We start from the raw sequence: 21,770 nt of genomic DNA, 5'->3' as shown, positions 1-21,770 counted from the left end.
CAGGAGGTCAAACACAGACACCAGCAGCTTTGTACATTTAGATTGGATGGCTAGAAGTGGATATAACCTTGGTTTCGATTTGAAAACAGCGATGTTGCAATGAAAGACGGCAATCTATGGCAAATTACGTTGGAAATGAGTTGTCAAAGACAGTGTGCCACTAACTTGATTCACCATCTGCGATCAGAATATGAAAAGCTGAACATGACTGGCCTGAACCAGACATGGAACCGGCACAAAAACAAAAAAAAGAAAGAAAGAAAGCCTTACGACAAGAAGAGCGACAGATGGACAAGGAATAACAAATCCTGTCACCGATTACATCATGAGGGTCACAGCGCCGACTCGAGCGTTTGAGAAAGATGGTCTCCACCATCTTTTGAATACTTGTTCTGCCCCAACAGAGCACTGCCAGACCAAAAATATTTCAGTCTGCTCAAATCGTAATCTCCATGTCTCCAGACTTTGGTGAGAAAAAGCAAAAATACTATAACTCATATATCTGACTTTTAGAAAAACATTTTTTATGGAGGGAAAATACCAGAAAATGGCTACATTTCACTTTTCGGTCAACACCCCACACCCCTTCTCCGCACCTTGTCATTTGGCAGCAGATCATTTTGACTCAAGCCAACAGTGCAAAGTTTGAGAGTTGTTATCCAAAAATCTAATCGCCGAGCCTTCAACTACTCCTCACTTAGCTATGTATGCCCCCCTTCATTTATGAAAGTACAGGAATACATCTCAGTTATCTGACGGTCAATCTCTACAATGATCCCTTGAAATATGTTTCTGGCATTCCGGGTGCTCCTCTCTTTTTCCAATGTTAACTCAATAATCCTATTCTCAAAGCCGTGTCCCTAAGCGATTTTTTTCCTGTTCTAGGGGTCCTTGGAGAAAGCAATTTCGTCAATGGAAGACCAAAAGGTGAGTGGAAAATTGCTTCCTCCGGGACCCCTCAAACACGGAACAAACATTGCTTAGGGATGACATCTTCAAGTGACTCTGCCACGGAGGTTGGTCTTGGTACTTACAGGTACCCGTAGTCTGAGTTCAAAGTCACAATTCTGAGTTTAAACTCAGAATTCTCCTCTTCTTAGGAGTGGAACAGATCGTTGCAACCTAATTTCCCTCATCGCACCCTGGTCTGTCTGGTCGTATCACCCCGGTGGTCCTGAGAATGAAAGTTCCAGGAACCGTTGGTCAAAATCAAAAGTGGATGAATCTAAGTGGGCCAACACATATATTAGCCTCCCTGCCTCCCAAAAAAGACCTGCAAATACGTCCTTTTTAGGACATACATGTGGTTTTGGCCACCCATGTGTCCAGGCCCATTGGAAGATGACACCAGTGGACTCTTCCCACTGGCTAGTGACCTCCGACCCGCGCTGTAAGAATAGCCCTGACCTACGACCCCCGCAGAGCGGACGACCGCCTCACTGTGCAGAAGCATCGCACCAACATACAGCAGAGCAACAGTAGACGAGCAACGGAACCACAAGAAAAGGTAGATTGGCACATCTGTCCAGCAGTTTAGCGTCGCCATTGCACACGTGAGAGGCGGTTACCTGGGATGGGGACGACCGGGAACGTCTCGTTGGGCACCACCCTGGATGAACTGCTGTCCTCCACATAGAAGTGGGCCGTCTGAAAACAGCGCCTGGAGGAAAGAGAGAGAGAGAGAGAGAGAGAGAGAGAGGGAGATAGATCACATTTTTATCTCTTCTACATGTCTGACTCTGAGACTGGAGACCAGGGTTTACATCCCGTCTCCTTCACGCAGTCAACATAGTCAACACTGATTGTTTGTGACCACGTCCGACATCTTCCCGGGACTTTAACCAACTGCTTTCAGTTACCTGAACTCAACTGGATCTTAACCGAGGCGGCAGACTAGAAAATCGCTTCTTAGTCATTTTTAAAGGTCTCAGTGATGATAGGGACCTCTATGTCATTAGCACAGTTCTCATTAAGGCTGGATGAATTAATTCCCTAAACAAACCATTCGTTTTGATCGGACACGGTGAGGAAGAGCACATTGGGCCTGGGCTTCAGTTCACTGACGGACACACCTTCGTGTCTCTGCGGTCAACTCCTGAACCCGACCTGAGCTACAGACAGCACAAGTTCCTTTTCAGCAGCGCTGCCTGGAGGTGATCTTTGAGAGCGAGAGGTATTCACGTGTGTGTGTGTGTGTGTTTGTGTGTGTGTGTGTGTGTGTGTGTGTGTGAGTGGAGAGAGAGAATACAGATTTTATCATGGAAGTCGGCAATGGTGCTCCTCACCTCAAAGTCAAACAGATGGCAGACATGGACTTTGAACCACACACACTACACACACACACACACACACACACTCTACACACACTACACACTACACACACACACACACTCTACACACGCCCACACACACACACACACACACACACACACAGATCGTGTTTGAAGTAGCAGTAGGAGCTGTCACACAGGGAAGCGTTTAGCAGCCGTATGTTTTTTGGTCCGTGACAATTGGCAAGTGTAACGCTTGACATCAGACTGCTTGGAGACGGAGACCTGCGTCAGACTTTTAGAGACACGCTGGAGTTCAAATACAGCAGCAGAGGTGTCAACAGTTTCTCTCTCTGTTGGAAAATACTCCAAAAGTTTTAAAAAAGTGTGGTAGACTAGCTACATCCAGGCATATCCAACTGGCAGGCAGCTTTTATAAGAAATCTGCACATGTGAGATCTGTTAAACAGTGTGTCAGTGTTTTAAATGTCCCGTTCACATGTAATGACACGTATACAATGAAAATACTTTAGCGACGTGTTGCCACAAAAACTTTAAAAAAGTTACCCTCTGATAAAGAACTGGCACCGGGAGGAGAATTTGGCATTTTATTTTGTACGTATGAAGTCAGATTGTATCTGTAAAGATGGACGACGTGACAGCTTCCAAAAGTGACGCCAAGAGTTTGATTAGTGAAGTTGCATATTTCAACCGACTGAATAGCCCCTCAACCTCAACAGAAGAAACAATCGGCTCCTGGTGTACATATAAAAGAGAGCTCATTCTAAGGTGACGAAAACACAACGATTTCTAGTTTCAGGTTATAATTAATAATTATTGAATTAATTATGAATTCATATCATTATTATTATATTACATTTTTGCCAGTATCCTCCTAAATCCTGAAAACTGGACTTTAAAGGTGTATGTACCATAGAGGCACCAGACTAGAAACATAGAAACCTGTCACCTGAGCAATATTTCATCATTCAGAGATTAAGCCTTGTTGAATGGAGGCTGATGGTAACCAGATTTCCACATGCATATCAATGGACAGTAGACGCTGTATTGCGGACACCCACTTCGACAAGCCTCCATTCCAGCAAAAAAACATAACACAGAAACAGAAACATACAGCAGAGTTTATGGAAGAAAGAGTTGGAGGACACACAGTGTGTGAGAACCTTTTGGAAAAAAGATTGTTTCTCTCTTTGTTGTTGCTGTTGAAGTCATGAATACAACATTATTCATGACTCTGACATGAATCCAATATGAGTAGTGAAACAGCAGTGATTTCATTTGTCATCCTGTGCCTTCTTGAGAAGCACGCACCCAATTTTGTTTGCACATATGAAAATAAATAAATGCTACTCCTTGACATATGCCGATATGTTCCATTCCATGAGACTCAATGTACTGCCAGTGTGCGCTGCCACCTACCCTTTGCAGGTGTCCTCATCTACCACTAACCGCCTCCTTGACAACCACAACAACCGAAGTGTGCCCCGGGTCCTCCCTACCTGTACTTGATACAGAGCAGAGAGCAGAGAGCGTTCATCCTGGTGAGCGAGCGGCAGGGAGAGAAAGAGCAGACGGGCCGCCGCATGCTGCTGCTGACCTGAACTGAGAGCGAGCGGCCGAGAGGAGGAGGAGGAGGAGGAGGAGGGAGGGTGAGACAAGGGGGGGGGGGGGGGGGGTTCTGTCCAAACAAGGCATGACAGGGGGCTGGTCCCTTTCTGTGTGACACACTCCCACTGTCCTGCACCTGTAGCAATGACTTGTCTACTGCATAATGCTTACCTCTGAGTGCCTGAATGCAATAGAGCAGTACAGTTGGGCCAATGAGGGGCGGCACCGGCTGCCGCCAATGAGACAGCAGTGGGGGCGGAGTCTGTGCAGAACATGGGGCTGTGACCTGAGCTTTGCTCCACAATAGGATTACATACACAAACACTCCCCCGACACCTGTTGCTGTAGGCCTGTGTGTGTGTGCGTGTGTGTGTGTGTGTGTGTGTGTGTGTGTGTGTGTGTGTGTGTGTGTGTGTGTGTGTGTGTGTGTGTGTGTGTGTGTGTGTGTGTAAGAGGGTGAGATTATGCACAATCTTGTACGTAATAGTATTTTCAACAAGAACCCTGAGAGCAACCGGGATATGGGGTCAGTCTCATACCCTACATTCCATACCTTCGACCTTCCACCTGGCAGCCAAACGATTCATTTCAAGGCAACTTATGAGATGGGGATTCTTCAAGCTGAGTGTTGATCCACTCATGTGTTGTTATCCTGCACTGTAACACACTGTTCAGGGATCTATTGGCCTTGCCTGGAACCCATGCCCAAAACCTCATTGTTTTTATGAAGTGCCTACAGTATATCAATGAGTGAAAAAAATATGTTGGTGTTATGGGCAGTGTCAAGCCAGTAACTAGAAGTGTAACTTATTACTTTTTCAAATGAAGCGATACAACCGACCCAATTCAGGGGGCCGCATCCTTCCGAGGCTGCATTTTGAAGACCGATCGGGTCACGGCTGCGCAACAGGGCTGTCCCGTTTTAAAAAGGCTACTTCACACACTCCATCCCCGAGCAACAAATGCTCCAACAGGTGGATCGACCCTCGTGTCAACCTATAGCCCAGGATTCATTGCAAGGCAGTGACGAAGCCAACAAAGTAGCTGTGGATGCACCGGTAAGAGCGGGACAAGCTGGTGACTCAAACAGGCCCTCACCTCCATCGTCCATCCATACGCACAAAGTAGAATAAAAATCGTTGAATCTTAAAAAAAGAAAATAAAAAAAAACAGTAGGAAGACTAATTTCACTCACTTTCCACATTAACAATCACAAAGGAAATGAGGAGAACATTTTTTTTTTTTTTAAATCAAACACTTTTTAAAAACATTGCACTTTCTCCATGTTCTTCAGCAACACAAACATACAGTATGTGTGTTAATGAGAGAAAATTTAAAGGTAACTCAACAGATACCACTGCTGGTCACTACATAATATGCCGTAGTTGGATAATTAACTTTTGAAAGAAGTAACTAGTAAGTGTAACTTAATTGAGATTCTCAATTAACTTGATTTTGTGTATAGTCCTCTGCTGCATCGTGACTCTAAAGACCGCTCGAGACAAGGCCTTAATCGCAGAAACGCAAAACGTTGGTTTCGTACATGAAACGTACCGAATTGTGGAAGTGGGGGAGTTGTTAGGAGAGTCGGGTGAATGATAAGGAGAGTGCATTAAGAGAAGGAGGTTCATTCATTCATTCATTTCCTTCTGGCTTCAGTAACCTGATTGTTGACAAAAGCAATTCATATGAGCATTTACTGATTCTTTGCCCCGATGGTTGTGGTGCGTTTAAGGCGGTGGTGGTTAAAAGAACCATGACGACAGCCAACCTCCTCTACGAGCAGCGCCTCTGCTCACTGACAAACTAACGCCTAAACCTTTAGTTAGGCAAATTATGTTCTCACAAAATCATAAGATGGCGGTCCACAGATGTATCATAGTGAGGTCTCCAGCCCTCTATGTAAAGCGCCTGGAGATAATGTATGTTGTGATTTGGTGCTATACAAAATGTAAATTGAATTGAATTGAACCGTGTAAGAATACCGTCATACAGGACAGTGGACAAACAGAACTAGTACGTTCATCTCAGTGGGGAAGTCTATATTAACGTCTCAACGAACCCCTGATGTGTGGCCGAGCATCAAATCAAATCCACAGATCTTTATTTTAAAGTCTAGAATATGTCCATTTGATGAAGCAGGGGGGCATATCAGGTTTGAGCACTTCACCCAATTAATAAAGTGTTGCAACAAGCATTTGCAAAATATTTACTTTGATACCTTGATATAGGTAATAGAAACTGTAACTGTAAAGAGGGTCATTTCAAAGGGTAAATTAAGAAGTAAACAGATTATAGAGTACATTAATGCAGGTATGCATTTCTCCTATTGCTGCCTTTTCAGCCAAGTTCTCTCACATGGATTCATCAGAACTTAAAATAACTTGTCCATAACTATTGACCGTTAGTGTGTGTTTGTGTTTTTTTTTGATATGCCTCCAGTTTAGATTGACTTTAATACAATCAACCAACCAGAATCCTTCATCCCGACAGTTGTCAGACCCAATAATAACAATATTGTATCTAATACAGTTTATTCAGTAGCATCCATTGTATAGTATACTTCCTACATCCACCACATCTATGCAAATCCCTGGCATCCTTTGCAATATTCATATATTTATGAATATGTATTAACAATAATATAATTATTATTATTGTTTTCAACACACTGCACATTACTTTTGCACTCCGTATATATGTACATAGCTTTTTGAAAACAGTTTGTTCCTGTATTCTAACTGTATTTTTTAATTGTATTTTTGCTAGCCTGTGTGATACTCTGCTGCTGTGACAAGTGAATTTCCCCGGGCGGGATGAATAAAGTTTTCTCTTCTATTCTATAAAACATGAACGACACAGAGTCGTGTCTCGCCCTCCCCTTCAGCCGGCCTCTGTCTTCTTTCAGTGCGTTGCCCTTTCTGAAAAGTTGAAACATACTAATTGGGATTATTCATCTCCTGTCATCTTCATAACATTTGAGTACCTTGTCATCCTAACCGACAGTTTAAGCAATGATTTTATTTTTTTTGCATCCAGCAACTATCAGTTGCCTCTTTGAGAAAAAAAACTCTTTGGTTTTTGCTATGAAAGTCTCTGTATTGTACAATTAGACGTTTCTGGGACTTGTGAGCAACTCCACACTCCACTGAAGGTGTTGAATGTTCCTCCCACCCAGGTACAGTGATGCATTTTGCCGTTCTGTCGTCGTCCATAAACATATGCAGCATTAGACATGACACCCGACCACCGTTCCAAAACCTCCGGGCTGCACAGCAGCTCAAAAGTAGTTTTTGAAGCGATTGTGCACTTGAACCCACCTCCAGTAGACGAGCACGGCCAGCAGCAGGACGAGGCAGAGGAAGGTTAGGGCGGAGACCACCGCCAACGGCACCAGCCACTCCACATGACCCAGCCCTGCCCCAGACCCCGGCCTTGTCTGGCCAGTCAGATTGGTCACCACAGCTGGGTGGTCTGGGAAAGAGGGGGAAACAAATAAGAGGGGAGAATTAATGGGAGAAAGAGATTGAGACGTTTCATTGAGGAAATAGACCCATGTCAAAGTCCCACTGCTAATATGAGATCCAGTCAACTCATTCTATCTGTGCTATTCTACAGAAAAGTTGATATACATGTACAGCAAATCCCTGTTTTTGACATTGTATGCTGTTGATCAAGGGCGTAGTACATTCAGTTATAAAGATATGATGATAATAAATGAAAGCGCAATTCATCAAATTCCTCGACCTAGCTGTTTTGCTGCTCCAGATTTTTAAGGAGCTACATGTTTGCCGCACATAAACCAAGAAGCAGTCACCAGCAATGTGTCATATCTGGTCGGTGTGGTTTCACAAGTCGCATCCGTGGTATGTGAGCGCGAGAGCCGCCGCGGGGCTGGCAAGGCCTCGGTCCTCAGAACCCTTTTAAAAGTGCAATGCTGCTGTGCGTTGGAGATCGTGGTGAGAGACACGCGCCAAAAAACATTGGACTTTCTCCATGTTCTCCATTTCACTCGGGGAGGCGCTTTCTCCGAAGGATTTGGTTGACATGCGTCAGACCATGTCGTGTTTCATTTCCTGTTCGTGTGCATGTTGCAAGTTCAGTACACAGTATAGACTATAGGGCCGAGCTAGGCTCAACTTATAGACCGACTGCATAGCTATACAGGCCACACGGGGACGGATCAGTTCAGCAGACAAGATGTTAGTCCGGCACACGAGGCTGCCCCTTTTTTAACTTGATCCGAATGAGAAACAGCGACATGTAGAAACCATCAAATGAATCCCGGTGAATACAGTGTGGTACACACTGCCAGGCCAGGCCCCAGTTAACGTGTGCCTCTGTCCTGAGCTCTGCACACTTTACTAGCAACAACACACTGGATCATGTGAGGCAGTTGTTAAATCTAATTTCCTTTCGCGGTCATTTAATAACCACCACCACCACCACCAACACCTACCCAGTTCAGCCGCTGCAGCCGTGGCGTTGCCGGAGCCGGCGCCGGCCCCCATGGCCTTCAATCTGCAGCGTTGACTCGAGCCGAAAAATTACATCAGGGCGGGCCCCTGCACTGCAGCAGCACAGCTGGCTCGCATCGCCACTAACTCTGCATCTCCTCCCTTACATCCTTACACACACACACACACACACACACACACACACACACACACCGATGTGCACAGAGAGAAAACCAGAGATGCTGTCTGCCTTTTATCCTTCTGCTTTTGTCTTATGATTACAGCAGTCTGCCAAAATAAAATAAATGAACCCTCACCAGCAGCATGTAAACACATGACACACACACACACACACACACACACACACACACACACACGTAACTATAAACGGAGCAGAGGCTTTTTTTCCCTTCCTCTCTCGCAGCTGAATCTGGCCTCCGAGCCTTATCTCCTTTCGCCGTGTCTGAAAGTAGGCCAGCGCTCAAATCAGAGCAAGACGAGCCGGAGAGACGGAGAGGATGAAATGTTGGCGGAGGGGTGAGAGAGAGAGAAAGGGAGGGGGCTGGTGGTGGGCAGAGGGGGGAAATAAAAACAGAAGATGGCGTAAGAGAGGAGACGGGGAGAATAGTGAAAGCAAAAATGAAAAATAAGGAGAAAGAAATGTGGATGTGGGAGCTGTATGGGTGGGGGGGGGTGGGGGCTTCATCTGTCTGTTTCCAGTTCTATAACTGTACATTTGATAACTAAATTCCACAGGCTGCTGCATCAGAGTCCCCACTGTGTGGCCCCAGTTTGTCATCAATTCCACCATCGCACCGCTTCTACAACATAACCAAGGTGGACTGAGGTTTATGAACAAGTTTCAAGATATTTGTTTTAATTTGCATTTGGAAGACGACACCGATGCTGATGTGGTGGGGGAATTTCAGAGAGTATGGCCACGATGATTACAAAGGTCCAACGGTGGACCTCACATCTTCCCTCTCAGGTAAGAGGCAAAGAGGTTCCTTCCTCTTTTATGACAGAGTATAAAATCAGAAAACGAACCACTTCCTTCATCTTTGACGTAGAATGGGAGGGTAATCTTCACTGTATAAAATATATATATATATATATATATATCTGTGTGTGTGTTTGTGTGTCTATACATAATATATACGTGCGTGTCCGTACCTTCTACCGAACCTTACAATCTAACATCTACAGATTTACTGTATCCTGTCAGCAATTTAAAACATTCTTCTAGCCAATAGGAAAAAATGGTCAAGACGTCTCCCATTCGAAATGGATGCCAACTATGATTTAGGGGAAATTTCAGATTTGAGTATAGGAGTTCACCTTGAGAAGGGAACGAGCGTATGCGACGATGCTAGAGGGAGATAAGACGCCGAGTGAGAGGAATGGAATGCTAAGAGAGGTATGGAAAGCTTAGCGGGGAGAGATGCTGCTGAGGACGGCGAGCTTGCGAATCAGTGAACAAGCTGCAGGAGTCAGTCGAAGACGGAGGCTGAAAAACGGTGGGACCTGAATCTGAAGCTTGAGCGATGAATAATGCTGGGGCAACACTGGGGTGAGCCAACGCATGAACTGCATAATGCAAGGCTGCAGGAAGTGGGGGTGCGGAGGGTGCTGCCGCTGCCCCCCTCCTCGAGGGGCTGCCCCCCTCCTCCTCGGGGTCGCCACCAAACTTCCAACATTGGGACACGTTTTTCTTAAGAAAAGGATCTCTACTCCACCGTTGTCGGAGTAGAGAGTGATGCCTTTCAGGTCCCCAAAGAAGGGCCGCTGGGATGATTGGATATGTTTCATCGATGGCGGAGGAAGAAGTGCAAGACGCGAGTTCCCATTTGATCCGTCCGCCGCCATAGTGGCTCCCGAAGCCGGTCGTTGGGGCTGCGTCTGTGAGCTGCTGGACGTCGTGCGGCTCGGTGACGTTGCCGGCGAGAATGCACTCGTCAGACTCAATTGACGTGATCACAGAAGGAGAGGATAGTCATCGAGATCCATTTGAAAGCACACATTTTCTCTCCGCAGGCAGTTCAAGTTGAGTGGTTTGGTTCACCAACGCGCGCAGCAGAGGAACAAAGACACGGGAGACCATTTCAGCCACAGTGCAGGCAGTGAACGAAATGAGACGAGCTCTGACTCGAAACGGCAGCGAGCCGCCTAAGAGAGGGGAACACAGAGGTCTAGGAAGGCTCCCTGGCCCATGAGACGAATGAGGGTTGGGGGCGTCGCCAATAGTTGTATATTGGGTGGAAATGTGCGGACAATTTTGTTATTTGGTAAAGCACAGAAACTCTATGCTATTTACAGTCACCCTGCTGTCCACGTGCAATGTGATTTTGATCAGTCAATAAAATGGCCCAAACCCCTCGACTTCAGCAGAGTGCGACTTCACGCAGCATCCAAACTTGCAGAGATGATGTGGAGTCAGAACCACAGAGACATACAGACTCGACCTTCAAGCGACCTGATGTGCTGGCACCGCAGCATACTTAGGTATGCGAGGCTGTCTGCGACGGCTGTCTTTATATGTATCAGCCGCGCACACCACATCTTGCTTAGAATAACTAGTCATAAGCAGCTCAGCAAGCTCGTGACACGCCGTTGATGAATCGTGTGAGGTGCCTCCTGTGCTTTCTAAGCTTCGCTGTCTGTTTTTTAACACGGAGGTGATTTCCCACTCTGAGTTCCGTGTGCCTCGCCTCCAAGCAGGACTTGTATGGCTTTCCAGCCAGCGACTTTATTTCACAATAGTGAAAATGTCCATGAGTAACACACATACGCCTGTGTAATAAACATATTATGCACATCAAGGCTAACAATCTCGGTGGCGTCATCGATGTATTATTCTTCAGGCCTGCATCCCTCTTATAATTGTCAAATTCCATAACTTTGTCAATCAACAACATTTTCTGTGAGTAAAAGTTACAACTTTCAAAGGTTTAATCCCCCGACATATTAATAATGTAGCACAGGTTGAACATTTAACTGTGTTCATTTCTAGTGAAAGAAATGTTGTCCATCATGGTCATTTTATTCTTAATTTGCTACTTAATTTATCCATTCATTGTAGACGAACTTGCTGTGATATACCATCGAAGTACTACACGATCACTGAGCTCACCCCTGGGGGTTACGGGGGTGAGGCTTGAATTCTGATCGAAGCAGATTAGACAATAGCACTAATAGTGAAATGTGCACATCCTCTCGCTCTTGGAACATGTGGAAATACAAGAGAGCCATCCCACGCGTTAAGAGGTCTTTCAGAAAAGAAGGAAAAACATCCGACAGTGGACGATTTCATTATTAAGGAGTCCTTCAAGAGTCTGCCTTGATGCATCCTTGACTAGAGAGCGTTTTGAATAAGGGAAGCCTTTCAGAGAAACTGCTACTTCTGAAGCCTTTCTGAATGCTCACTGTGGACCTTACCCATTTATTTGATTTTATGTTCACGTAAGAAAGTACCGGGGATTGCACAAAAGGATTGAGGACATTTGGAAGAAGAGAAGAAAAACACTCAGGAGTTGGGATGTGATCATATATAAAAGAAAGGGAGAAGGGAGGGAGATTATTATGCACTTTATTCCCAAAACTCCCCCTTCTGTTTTTCCTGTTCCACAAAGTATCATAGCTGCTGTGTACATGAGAGACTCACCAGTGTGGATGGAGTAAGGCCAGTGCTCCTCGTGCCTCCCTGAGCAGTCTTCAGGGGTAGTTGCGGGGGCCCTGGGGGCAGCAAATGCTGCTGTTTCATTGGCCGCCTCTGTGGCAGTTGCGGGGTTAGAGTCATTTGAATTGTGTGTGTGCGCCTCCGGTCGCTCTCCTACAGCCGGGGACATTTCATCTGGTTCAGTCTGTTTTTTCTCCTTGGCCGTGGACTCTGGTGTGTCTCCGTGCGGATCGTTCGCAGCTGGGCTGTCGTCCTTCCTCCCTGCTTTGCTCACCCGTCCGGATCTTTTCCTCCCCTTCTTCTGGTCTTTCTCTTCTTCTTCTTCTTCCTCTTCATCGTCCCTGTCCTCGCCCTCCCTCTCTCCATCCTCTCCTTGACCCTTGCCGCTCTCACCATCCTCGCCCCCGGCCTCGCCATGATCGCTGGCCGCAGCGGCGTCTTTGGCGGGCTCGCTGGGTTCGGCGGTCTGCCGGTCGGAGGCGGGACTGTGTCTCGCCGCTCTGCTCGGCCAGACGGAGCTCGGGAAGGAAGAGATGACGCCGCCGCTGAAGCCCAGTCCGGCCAGTAAAGTGCTGGTCACCACCGATGCCACCGTTGCCTGACTACCGCTGGAGGACGGGCCGATGCCTGTCGCCATGGAGACAAAGGAGAAGGGGAGGCCCGAGGAGGTCCAGGTAGACGATCCAGAGGAGATGGGAGCCATGTCGGCTGAGGAGGCTGGAGAGACCGTCGGCTGAAAGAAAAAAACACACCACTGGTTAGGATTTGAAAAAAATCTCAGTATGCATCCTACATCATGCTGTATAAGTGTGAATTATGAGATATCTGCTTAAGTCATTTGTATGTTTTTCATAAAAAACATCTTATCTGTTTTCTAAGTGTAACTTTTTTATCTTTTTGGTGGCATCTAAAACAACAATTTTTGAAAGACAAGTCGCAAATGCCGTAAAAAAGTGACGAGAACTCACAAGGGTCACGTAGAAACCTTCCAACCACTCTATCATCCAAAGATTGGTTTGAAATGTGTGTGGAATGAGAGATAAAGTGCCGCATTTGTTGTAAGAGACCCAAAGCAGGTCCATACAAACTGTTCCTCTGAAACATACTGAGGCAGAAGTCACGTACTCAAACATTTATACCCATTTGTGATTCTAGATTCATGTGAAATGTGCATGGGATAAATAATAAAACAGTAGATTTTGATCCTCAACTGACCAAAGTCCCAAACTGCAGCTGTGCTCAGAGGCCTGCACTTCACCAGAGATTTGGTCGGATTATCAATTTGAGGTATATTTATGTATTTTATGTATTTCCTTCTCCGATGTATAGGAAGATTAAGACACAAAAAGATGCAAAGTAAAGGACACAGAAAATTATTGCGCATGACAATTTGTTGTGACAAATTAAATGTTTAAAATATAACAGTGCAGTTGCTATTATATATAATGAATAAAATCCTGTTGTCCTTTTTCCACGCGAGCCACTACTTTCTGATGTAGGAAGGATTAGAAGGATTGAAGGAGCTCCCACTGTGAGCTTCCTGTCCACACAAGGTGAGAGCGACGCCAACACAGACACTGCCCTCTGCTGGACGCAAAGTGAAAGGACAGTAGTGGTGACGCGAGCTTTTACCATTCCAGTTTTCACAATCCTCGTCCCCTCGAAGATCCTGGTGGTGTTCGCTGCAATGGAGGGAAAGGAAACACAGAACAGGGTGATCCACAGCAGAGACGACGAGGCAACACTTCTCCCGGAGCGACATTCACGAGTGTGAGAGCATTGATCACCGCATGGCACTGTGCGAATGGCCTCCGAACACTTAACATGGGAGCCGATAAACAGAGTGTAGTTAGATGGAAGGAATCCAGATGATTGTTCTTTTGTTTCCTTCCCTTTAGCCTGCAGCTCATGAAACACTTTGTGATATTATCTTCGTTGTCAGATTATAGTTACATACAATACATATGGCCCTGTTTAAAGAGGGATGTGCGCATGGATGAAATACCAACGCTCATATTGACAGAGGTATTGTTATCAAATACATAAAGAGATGATGCGGCACGGTTCATGAGCGTGTGTGCGTGTGTGTGTGCGTGTGTTACCTCTGAAGAGCATGCTCTGGCTGAAGTCACTGCGCATCTCATTGGTGCAGACCGCCTGGACTCGAAACAAGTACAGTACATCGGGGGAGACGGGAGAAATGACGGCCTCCTGGACAGCACACGCACACACGCACACACACACACACACACACACACACACACACACACACACACACACACACGCACACACACACAAGTTCAGTTTGAATCAGTTAGTTTAGTCAACGAGGAGATCATACAGATTACGATTATAATAATTCACTCAATTACAATAGGTCCTCGCTCTGACTTTGGCAGTGGAGCTCATAAGGCATTTTAAGACCTTTCATTTTTTCTCCTCCCCTGTCGCCAAGTGCTTTGACCTCACGATGTAAAGTGCCTTGAGACAATGTATGCTGTGATTTGACGCAAATACAAATACAATTGAATTCGAATTGAATTAAATCATGATTTTAGTTCTTACAAACAGCCTATATCTACATAAACAAACTAATTCATAATTTTTAGATGCGCAGGTGGGTCAGACGCGTCCAGGCAGACGGGGTAACACGTCAAATGACACCGCATGAACGAAAGATCAAACTTGACAGAGGCAAACTGACTCAGTCATCGGTAGCCTGAAGAAATATCAATAGGAGGGAGAAGACATGACTTTTGGGATGGAGGCACTCATCAATTTTTTATTTTAATGTCCCTCAAAACGTTGCAAGTCTGATGCTCTTGCTTTAATTATGAACCAAAATGTGTGCACAGCACATCTCATACAGTGCAGGACCATCCAACTAGAATGTTAGAGCGTGGAGTGTGTGTGTGTGTGTGTGTGTGTGTGTGGAAAGGGCAGGGAGGTTTGCTGCTGTCCTAACGCGACCGGTAAGGTCAACCACAAAGGCCTCATCTTCCCCACACAGGAGTATTTCTCTGCAGTCAGTTTTCTCCACATTCTTCCTGCTGCCGTCCCGAACCCAACACCGCAGCACCCTCTCTTTTTCACCCTCTCGTTCATCCAAGCTGCTTGGTTCCTTGCCTCTCGCAGGAGGGCGGGGAGAGGCCGCCCGTCTCCTCGAGCACGTCGGCTCACCCACACTGTGTCCTCCCATAGTACAAACATCATGCACACGCGGTCCTCACCGCTGCATCCATCTCCATCACGTAAAAGGGCCGACAACACGAGATTAATGCTCGGAAACCGGTGAGAGATCGATTCCGGCGGCCGCGCCGCGGCCCCTTGTTTTAATGGAAATATTAGACTCGCTGAGTCGGGCAGAAAATTTCATGTGCTCTTTTATCGCCGGTGATCAGGATCAATCTGAGTTACAAATTGCAAAGATGCCGCAGGACATTGGGAAGTGTAGTCTGCTCCGTTTTACCGTCGCAGGAGGTAAAATCAGTCAGCAGTGACTCGGTGGAAGCATTTAACCGCCGCTGTGTCTAGTATGTCAGATGCAGTACGACACTGTACCATGTACATGGGTGTGTGTGTGTGTGTGTGTGTGTGTGTGTGTGTGTGCACATTGTTGAACCAACCTGTCACAATCAATCAAATAAATTCTATTTTATCAGCTGATTAAGAATGATCAAATTAACAGTGAAACTCCATGGTAGCTCCTGATGCTAACACGACTACCTATTTCATTTTCATCAAATTAAGGATACATTTCTAGCAATCAACAATGTTAATATCTAGGGATGGGATGATACCACTTTTTCCGTGTCCGATCCGATATCGATCGTGCAACCTCGAGTATCTGCCGATACCGATCCGATACTAATCTGATACAATCTTTTTCCAAGTTGTAAAATAAAATATTAATAATGCATTTCTCAAGATGGACTTTGATTAACCAAGCCATGTAAAACCTCATACTCAACTGTAAGACAAGTAATCAACTCCCCGAAAGGAAGACACACACAGCCAGCGACATGACTGAGTTATGGAACACTGCTGTTTTATTTCTCACAGAACTGTTGGCAGAAGTTTTTTATGGTCAGCACCGTTCAAACAAGCAAAATAAACGAATTGTACCGTAAACTGTTCATTAAATAATAATAAATTAACATAAACATATGATGCCGGAATGCATCGGGTGGATTTGACTTCTTATTTCCTCCGATATCCGATTCCAGTCATTTTGGGCAGTATTGCCCCGATGCCGATGTGAAATATGGGATGGGGACATCCCTGGTAATATCCGAGGACATTCCTCTTCATTCCTCCCTGTTTGCTTCCCTGACCATGTAGAAAAACATGCATGCAGGAAATGTACCCACTCATATAGGCTGCAGTCATAGATACATGAGCAATGGCAAGCACGACTCGGTTTACGGTGAAAGAGGTTGCTCGTGCATGCAGGACATACAGAGAACTATCGCCTCGCAGTTTTTCCTCTACGCGGCGTTTTAGCATCCATTAGCTCGTTGTCTTGATCTCCCCGTCTGCAACTTCACTATTTCGCCATCCCAGCAGCAGCCTACCTGCCCGCCCAGAACCAACCAGCAGACACTTGGTTGTTGAAGCACCTGACCACCTACCGAGTCACGTTCTGTCGGACGCATCTTCCTAATTAAAAGGGAGTTTTTCTTTCTGTGTTCGCTCAGTGGGGGAACTGGTGTGTTCCTCCGACACCGTGAGGCCTCCCCCTCACCTCACCCTGACATGTTGTGATTTGGGCGCCGCACAAATAAAACCTAATTAATTTGACCGCGAATACCTGACTTCTATTCATCAGGCGGCCAGAAGTACAATCCCGCATGAGCACACTAATTATGTCTCCTGACTGTGTGCACGGGTCGTTGCGCGGACATTTTTGTCCAAATTGGCTCCGTAAAACACCGGAGCAGTTCTCAGTTCTGCTGGTGAGTGGAACAAAAAAAGAAGGTAATTGGGTATATAAGTGCAGCGTGAAAGAACTGGAGAATTCCAGAGTTAAAAGCTATTCCCCCATCCCCAGAAATGCAACGCTGCTGTCAAATAACCCGTAGCCTGTGTCAGTTTTTGGATTTCCTCCCACAAACAAAGAGCTGTGTCCTCAAGCCAAAACACGCGGACATCTAGTTACATATGAGGGCGCCCTGAATGTCCTGCCCCCGCCAGCAGCCGTCTGCTGGCGGGGGCAGCTCCACACTTCTTGTGCATGCCAAGTGGCAATCTCGCAGGTTTTCCCTCCAAGTCCAACACGGTGGATCGCAGCAGCTGTGTCGGAGACTCGAACCCTGGGAGGGAGGGTCGGAGGGATTGGCCAGTTCGGATGAGCTCTTCTCAAAAGGCTTATTTTACAAGAGGTTGGCGCCTGCACTCGGTTATTCAGTAGTTCATGTAAAATACAGGCAGTGCCAGCTGTTTGCATGATTTCGACTGACATCGGGACATGAGTGGTCTTCCATAAAACCAGAAGGTCGGCGGTTCACTTCCCCCAGAGACACTTGATGTCACAATTATACATGTTGCACCGTCGGTAAAAACAAAGATACAGTTTTAGTTTGAAAAGTTGAACCGAGTCATTAATTATAAGTTTCACAATGATCGCTGTGCATTGCCAATGCTTTCATCTGCCTCATGCATTCAGAGAGAAATCCACAGGATCAGCGCCAACACCGTGTGGAGAATTCACGGCAGAGATTTGGGGCGGCAGAGATCTGGTGGAGTCGGGAGAGGTTCCACGCGAGCGTCTTATCATCTGATGAACACACGGGATGTCTGATGAGCTCTGTTTGCAGAGATGCTGCACGCCGCCGTTCTAGCCGTACCATCTTCTCTGTGTAAATATCACACAGCTACATTATTACTTCCGCCAAGTAGGTTATGAATTCACCCCTGTCTGTCTGTCTGTCTGTCTGCCTGTCTGTCTGAATCTGTCTGAACTTGACTGGATTCAAAGACTATATGTATAGAAATAAACTTCTATGGACCCTGGGTCCGTGAAGTGAAGTGAAGGGCCTGAAGCCTGTGTTCCCTCGCATAACCAGCAGAGGACGATTCCATTGGTTGCAAAAATTATTCAGTTTCTGTTGAAGTCTATGAGAAGATGACCCTATGTCTCACTAATTGATAACATCAGTGAGGAAGTTTTTCGTCTCAGTCGCTAGTTTCGGATCTTCTTCAACGCACCATAATAGTCGTTTTGTAAATGATGGTCCCATTTTGAGTCCAAATAGACGACAAAGCACGTTATGCGTTGGGGCGTGGATAACGTGCGATTGACAGCGGGTGACAGTCCAAACGGTGAGGTCGCAGATGTAGGTGGAAAGACCCCCCCCCCCCGTCACAGTGGGCCACTGATCACACACACACACACACCCACAAACACACACACACACACACGAGATACACAAAATAGATTGTATACGTTGTCCTGGTTACGTCGGAGATGAGCCTCTTCCTTTTACTACAGCCTATTTGGCTCTGGGGACGAACATGAAGCCATGCTTTACATATAGTCTTCGTGACGAAAGGATCATAATGAGGAGCATTTATCCCATTAAATGTATTTAATTTATACAAATAATTGTCTTTCTTTCCGCCCTACCCCTCATTTTTTCCCCCACAAGTGGTATTGTCCATGTCCAGTACACAGTATTTTATTACAAGGGGACTGTTCATTGATTGTGACAAGAGGGACGTGTGTGTGTGTGTGTGTGTGTGTGTGTGTGTGTGTGTGCAAATCGGGGATCCTAAAGCCAAGTAAGTCCCTGTTGTGACCTAGATAGAGGCATCAGGGGAGGATGAGGAATAAGAGGAGAATCAAAGGGCTGACGGAGGGGGGGCAATGGCGTGTGGGAACGGGGAATTGGGGGGGGGGGGCAGACATGAGGGAAAAGATGAAGAAGGGTGTGTGTGTGTGTGAGAGAGAGAGGTGGGGGAATGGCGAGGGGATGGGGGGGGGGTGTCTCTCGAGTTAATGATGAGAGGATAAAACACCTCTCTCCCTCCATCGCTCACCATGGCACATTCCCAGTCCCGAGGACGGGTCCTGCGTGCCGCCGCAGCCAGGGGGCATTCGGAAGCCTTTTTCATTTTCCACGCAGCGAATCCCGTTTTTTCCCACACAGCCACTGGCCCCAAGGTCATGCTTCTCTGCCCAGGCTGGCGGCCCTGCATCCCCCTCCAGCTCAGCATTAGTATTCCGCGGGCCGACTGGCAGGCCACAATGTGAGGGGAACGAAGCCTCCTGTCTGCTCCGCAGCCTCCTCTCATAGCTCATTTTGGCCCCCGATGAGACCATTTGTAATGAAACTGATGGGGGATATTGCTCGGTGTGCGCGCGCGCGTGTGTGTGTGTGTGTGTGTGTGTGTGTGTGTGTTCAAAAACTTTTCTCCCAACGCAAATTACCAACTGCATTATTAAATCCTCAGCCGACACATTTGCACATAACATGTACTTTGCCAAAGCCACATGTGAGCCGCTGTTAAATGGGAAATGAATAATTACATAAATAAAAACTCATATTTTAATGATGCAATCAGCACTGATTTTACATGTATCAAAACTGTTTTGTTCCAAGGCAACTTATTAGACTTTCCACTGCCCTCAGTCACATTTCAGATGATGTAAAAACTCTCTGTATTTCTGCAATAACGCACACACACACACGAACACGCACACACACACACACACACACACTATAAGCTACAACCCCCCCCCCCCCTCCAGCACTACTGCATCTGACTGTCTGTTTGTCCCTGAAATGCTCGTCGTGATTCACAATTACAGCGAACAACAACGTCGACTTTGCCCCCGTTCAAGGCAGTTTCCCTGTCTAATGAGAAATTCATCTGGACGGACGGAAATGTACTTCATGATTAAAATATGTTCAAATGATGTTCTGTGCATCGCAGCGATATCACAGTCCATTAATCAAGCCGACCACACGTGGCCCGGCTGAAGGCCGGGCCGGCGGCTGGTGTGTTCTCAGCTTGTGACAGCAAGGAAAGGAGGGAAGGGAAGGACACAGGGAAAAAGGCAACAGAGGACGGATCTCAGAATCAAGGAGTGGAACAGTAGCTACAAATGAGAATGTGGAGCACTTTGTTCTGACGGTCTCTTTGTAGTTGGTGCTCGGGGAAACCATCGGTACTATTGGCGGACGATCAGTTCGTGATCATCTGGAAATCTGGACTTTGACGTGACCCATTTGGGTCTCTTCAGTCCGACACAGCTTCCAGATATTCACATGAAAAGCACCTTTTAGTTGGGAAAGTAGGATTCCCTAATAAGCCTTCTCTGTACTTTTGGGCCCCAATAAAACATCTGCATCAACACAACATAATATGAAAACAGAGCCGAGCGTGCAACCGAGACCTGGTGCCGTTTGTTTGGAATCTCCACTGTCTTATAAGCGTATTACGTTTCCGCTTGAAGCAGATTTGACTTTCTTCACGGCTGATGTCGTCGTGACAGTTGTTGGTGTCAACTTCCTCCGTTTCGGTCCCACTAAAACCCCTCCGGTGGCTCAGGAAATATAACCCTGTTGCTCTGTGGAAACTTCACCATCTGCCTCCCGCGATATGAAAACGCTGAGAGACTTGTCTGCGGCTGCGATCTGTCCTCCCGCTCACTCGGGTCGTCAAGCGAGTTGCTTCGCGCCAAGACTAAACATGCTGTAAGAAACGAGGCACGAGTCCACGTTCCTGCTGTTCAGAAGTGCCTCGTCTCGTCCCGTCAAACGAGCCGACATGAGACTTTATCCACTTCATTGAAACAGAATATTGCAGGATAAAATCATACATACCAGGACAGAATATTTTGTCCATATTAACCACCTCTACCTCCATTAACTCCTGCCTGTAAAGGTTGTGTTGTCCTTTTCCTTTACTGTTATAAGAGCTACAATAATTATTGGGAGCCCCAGTATATTATTACTTAAAGCTCCGGTATGTAATATTTAGAAGACCCTGTTCACAGAAATTGAAAATATTGTCCATAACTGTGTGTTCATGTATGTATAATCACCCGCAAATAAAGAACCAACGGTTTTTCGTCAACTTTGAATGAGTTGAAAATAGTTACATGAGGTGGACCCGACCTCCGTGTAAGTGTCCGTGTTTGCTACTTCGAGTTGTGCTGTGTTCCGGTTCCACTGCGACTTGGAAAAAAAACACCACCCCTATATATATATATATATTTATTTATTTATTTATTTTTTCCAATTTCTGTGTATTTTTCCTGTGTATATGTTGACTGCTACTCACCTTAATAACACCTAGTCAAGCACCTCGTACATGTTACCTATCTGGCAATAAAGCTGTGTGTGTATGTGTGTGTGTGTGTGTGTGTGTGTGTGTGTGTGTGTGTGTGTGCATTATGGGAAGAAAGCTCATAAGAAGGATTTTAAGATTCAATGCACTGAGCTCGTCGGAGTGTCATACACACACATTTGATGATAAGTTAATCGTGTGATGACTGCGTATGCCACGGACATTTGATATGTCTATGGTGACGTCTCCACATTCACATCGATATGTTTTTATCACGTATGAACGACGCAGACGAGCTGAGGCTGTTCCTCACCGCGGACGAAGCGCTAGGAATCTGGGCTATTGTGTTGTGGGGGATGTTGACACATTGGGGCCGCCCTTGGATTATTGCCATCTTTGCTTAGGGCGAAGGGGACCCGAGCGCTGCCTTTTACTTACGGGCGT

The 21,770-nt window shown here is 46.2% G+C and overlaps 1 protein-coding gene across 1 annotated transcript in view; it reads right to left on the bottom strand.

Annotated features, from left to right (window-relative positions):
- Positions 1 to 21,770, bottom strand: part of LOC118309866 (receptor-type tyrosine-protein phosphatase gamma-like) — a 330,931-nt gene that overhangs the window by 20,432 nt on the left and 288,729 nt on the right. Inside the window, exons 10-14 of the mRNA XM_035632434.2 lie at positions 14,135 to 14,243; positions 13,665 to 13,714; positions 12,018 to 12,765; positions 7,220 to 7,373; positions 1,569 to 1,660 (exon numbers count right to left, since the gene is read on the bottom strand). Coding sequence (XP_035488327.1) covers positions 1,569 to 1,660; positions 7,220 to 7,373; positions 12,018 to 12,765; positions 13,665 to 13,714; positions 14,135 to 14,243 — 1,153 coding nt within the window. The remainder of the gene's footprint in view (positions 1 to 1,568; positions 1,661 to 7,219; positions 7,374 to 12,017; positions 12,766 to 13,664; positions 13,715 to 14,134; positions 14,244 to 21,770) is intronic.

The sequence above is a fragment of the Scophthalmus maximus genome, chromosome 6 (assembly GCF_022379125.1).
Source record: "Scophthalmus maximus strain ysfricsl-2021 chromosome 6, ASM2237912v1, whole genome shotgun sequence".
Lineage (NCBI taxonomy): Eukaryota > Metazoa > Chordata > Actinopteri > Pleuronectiformes > Scophthalmidae > Scophthalmus > Scophthalmus maximus.
The sequence above is the reverse complement of the archived record's forward strand: the minus strand, read 5'-3'. Positions and strand labels throughout refer to the sequence as shown.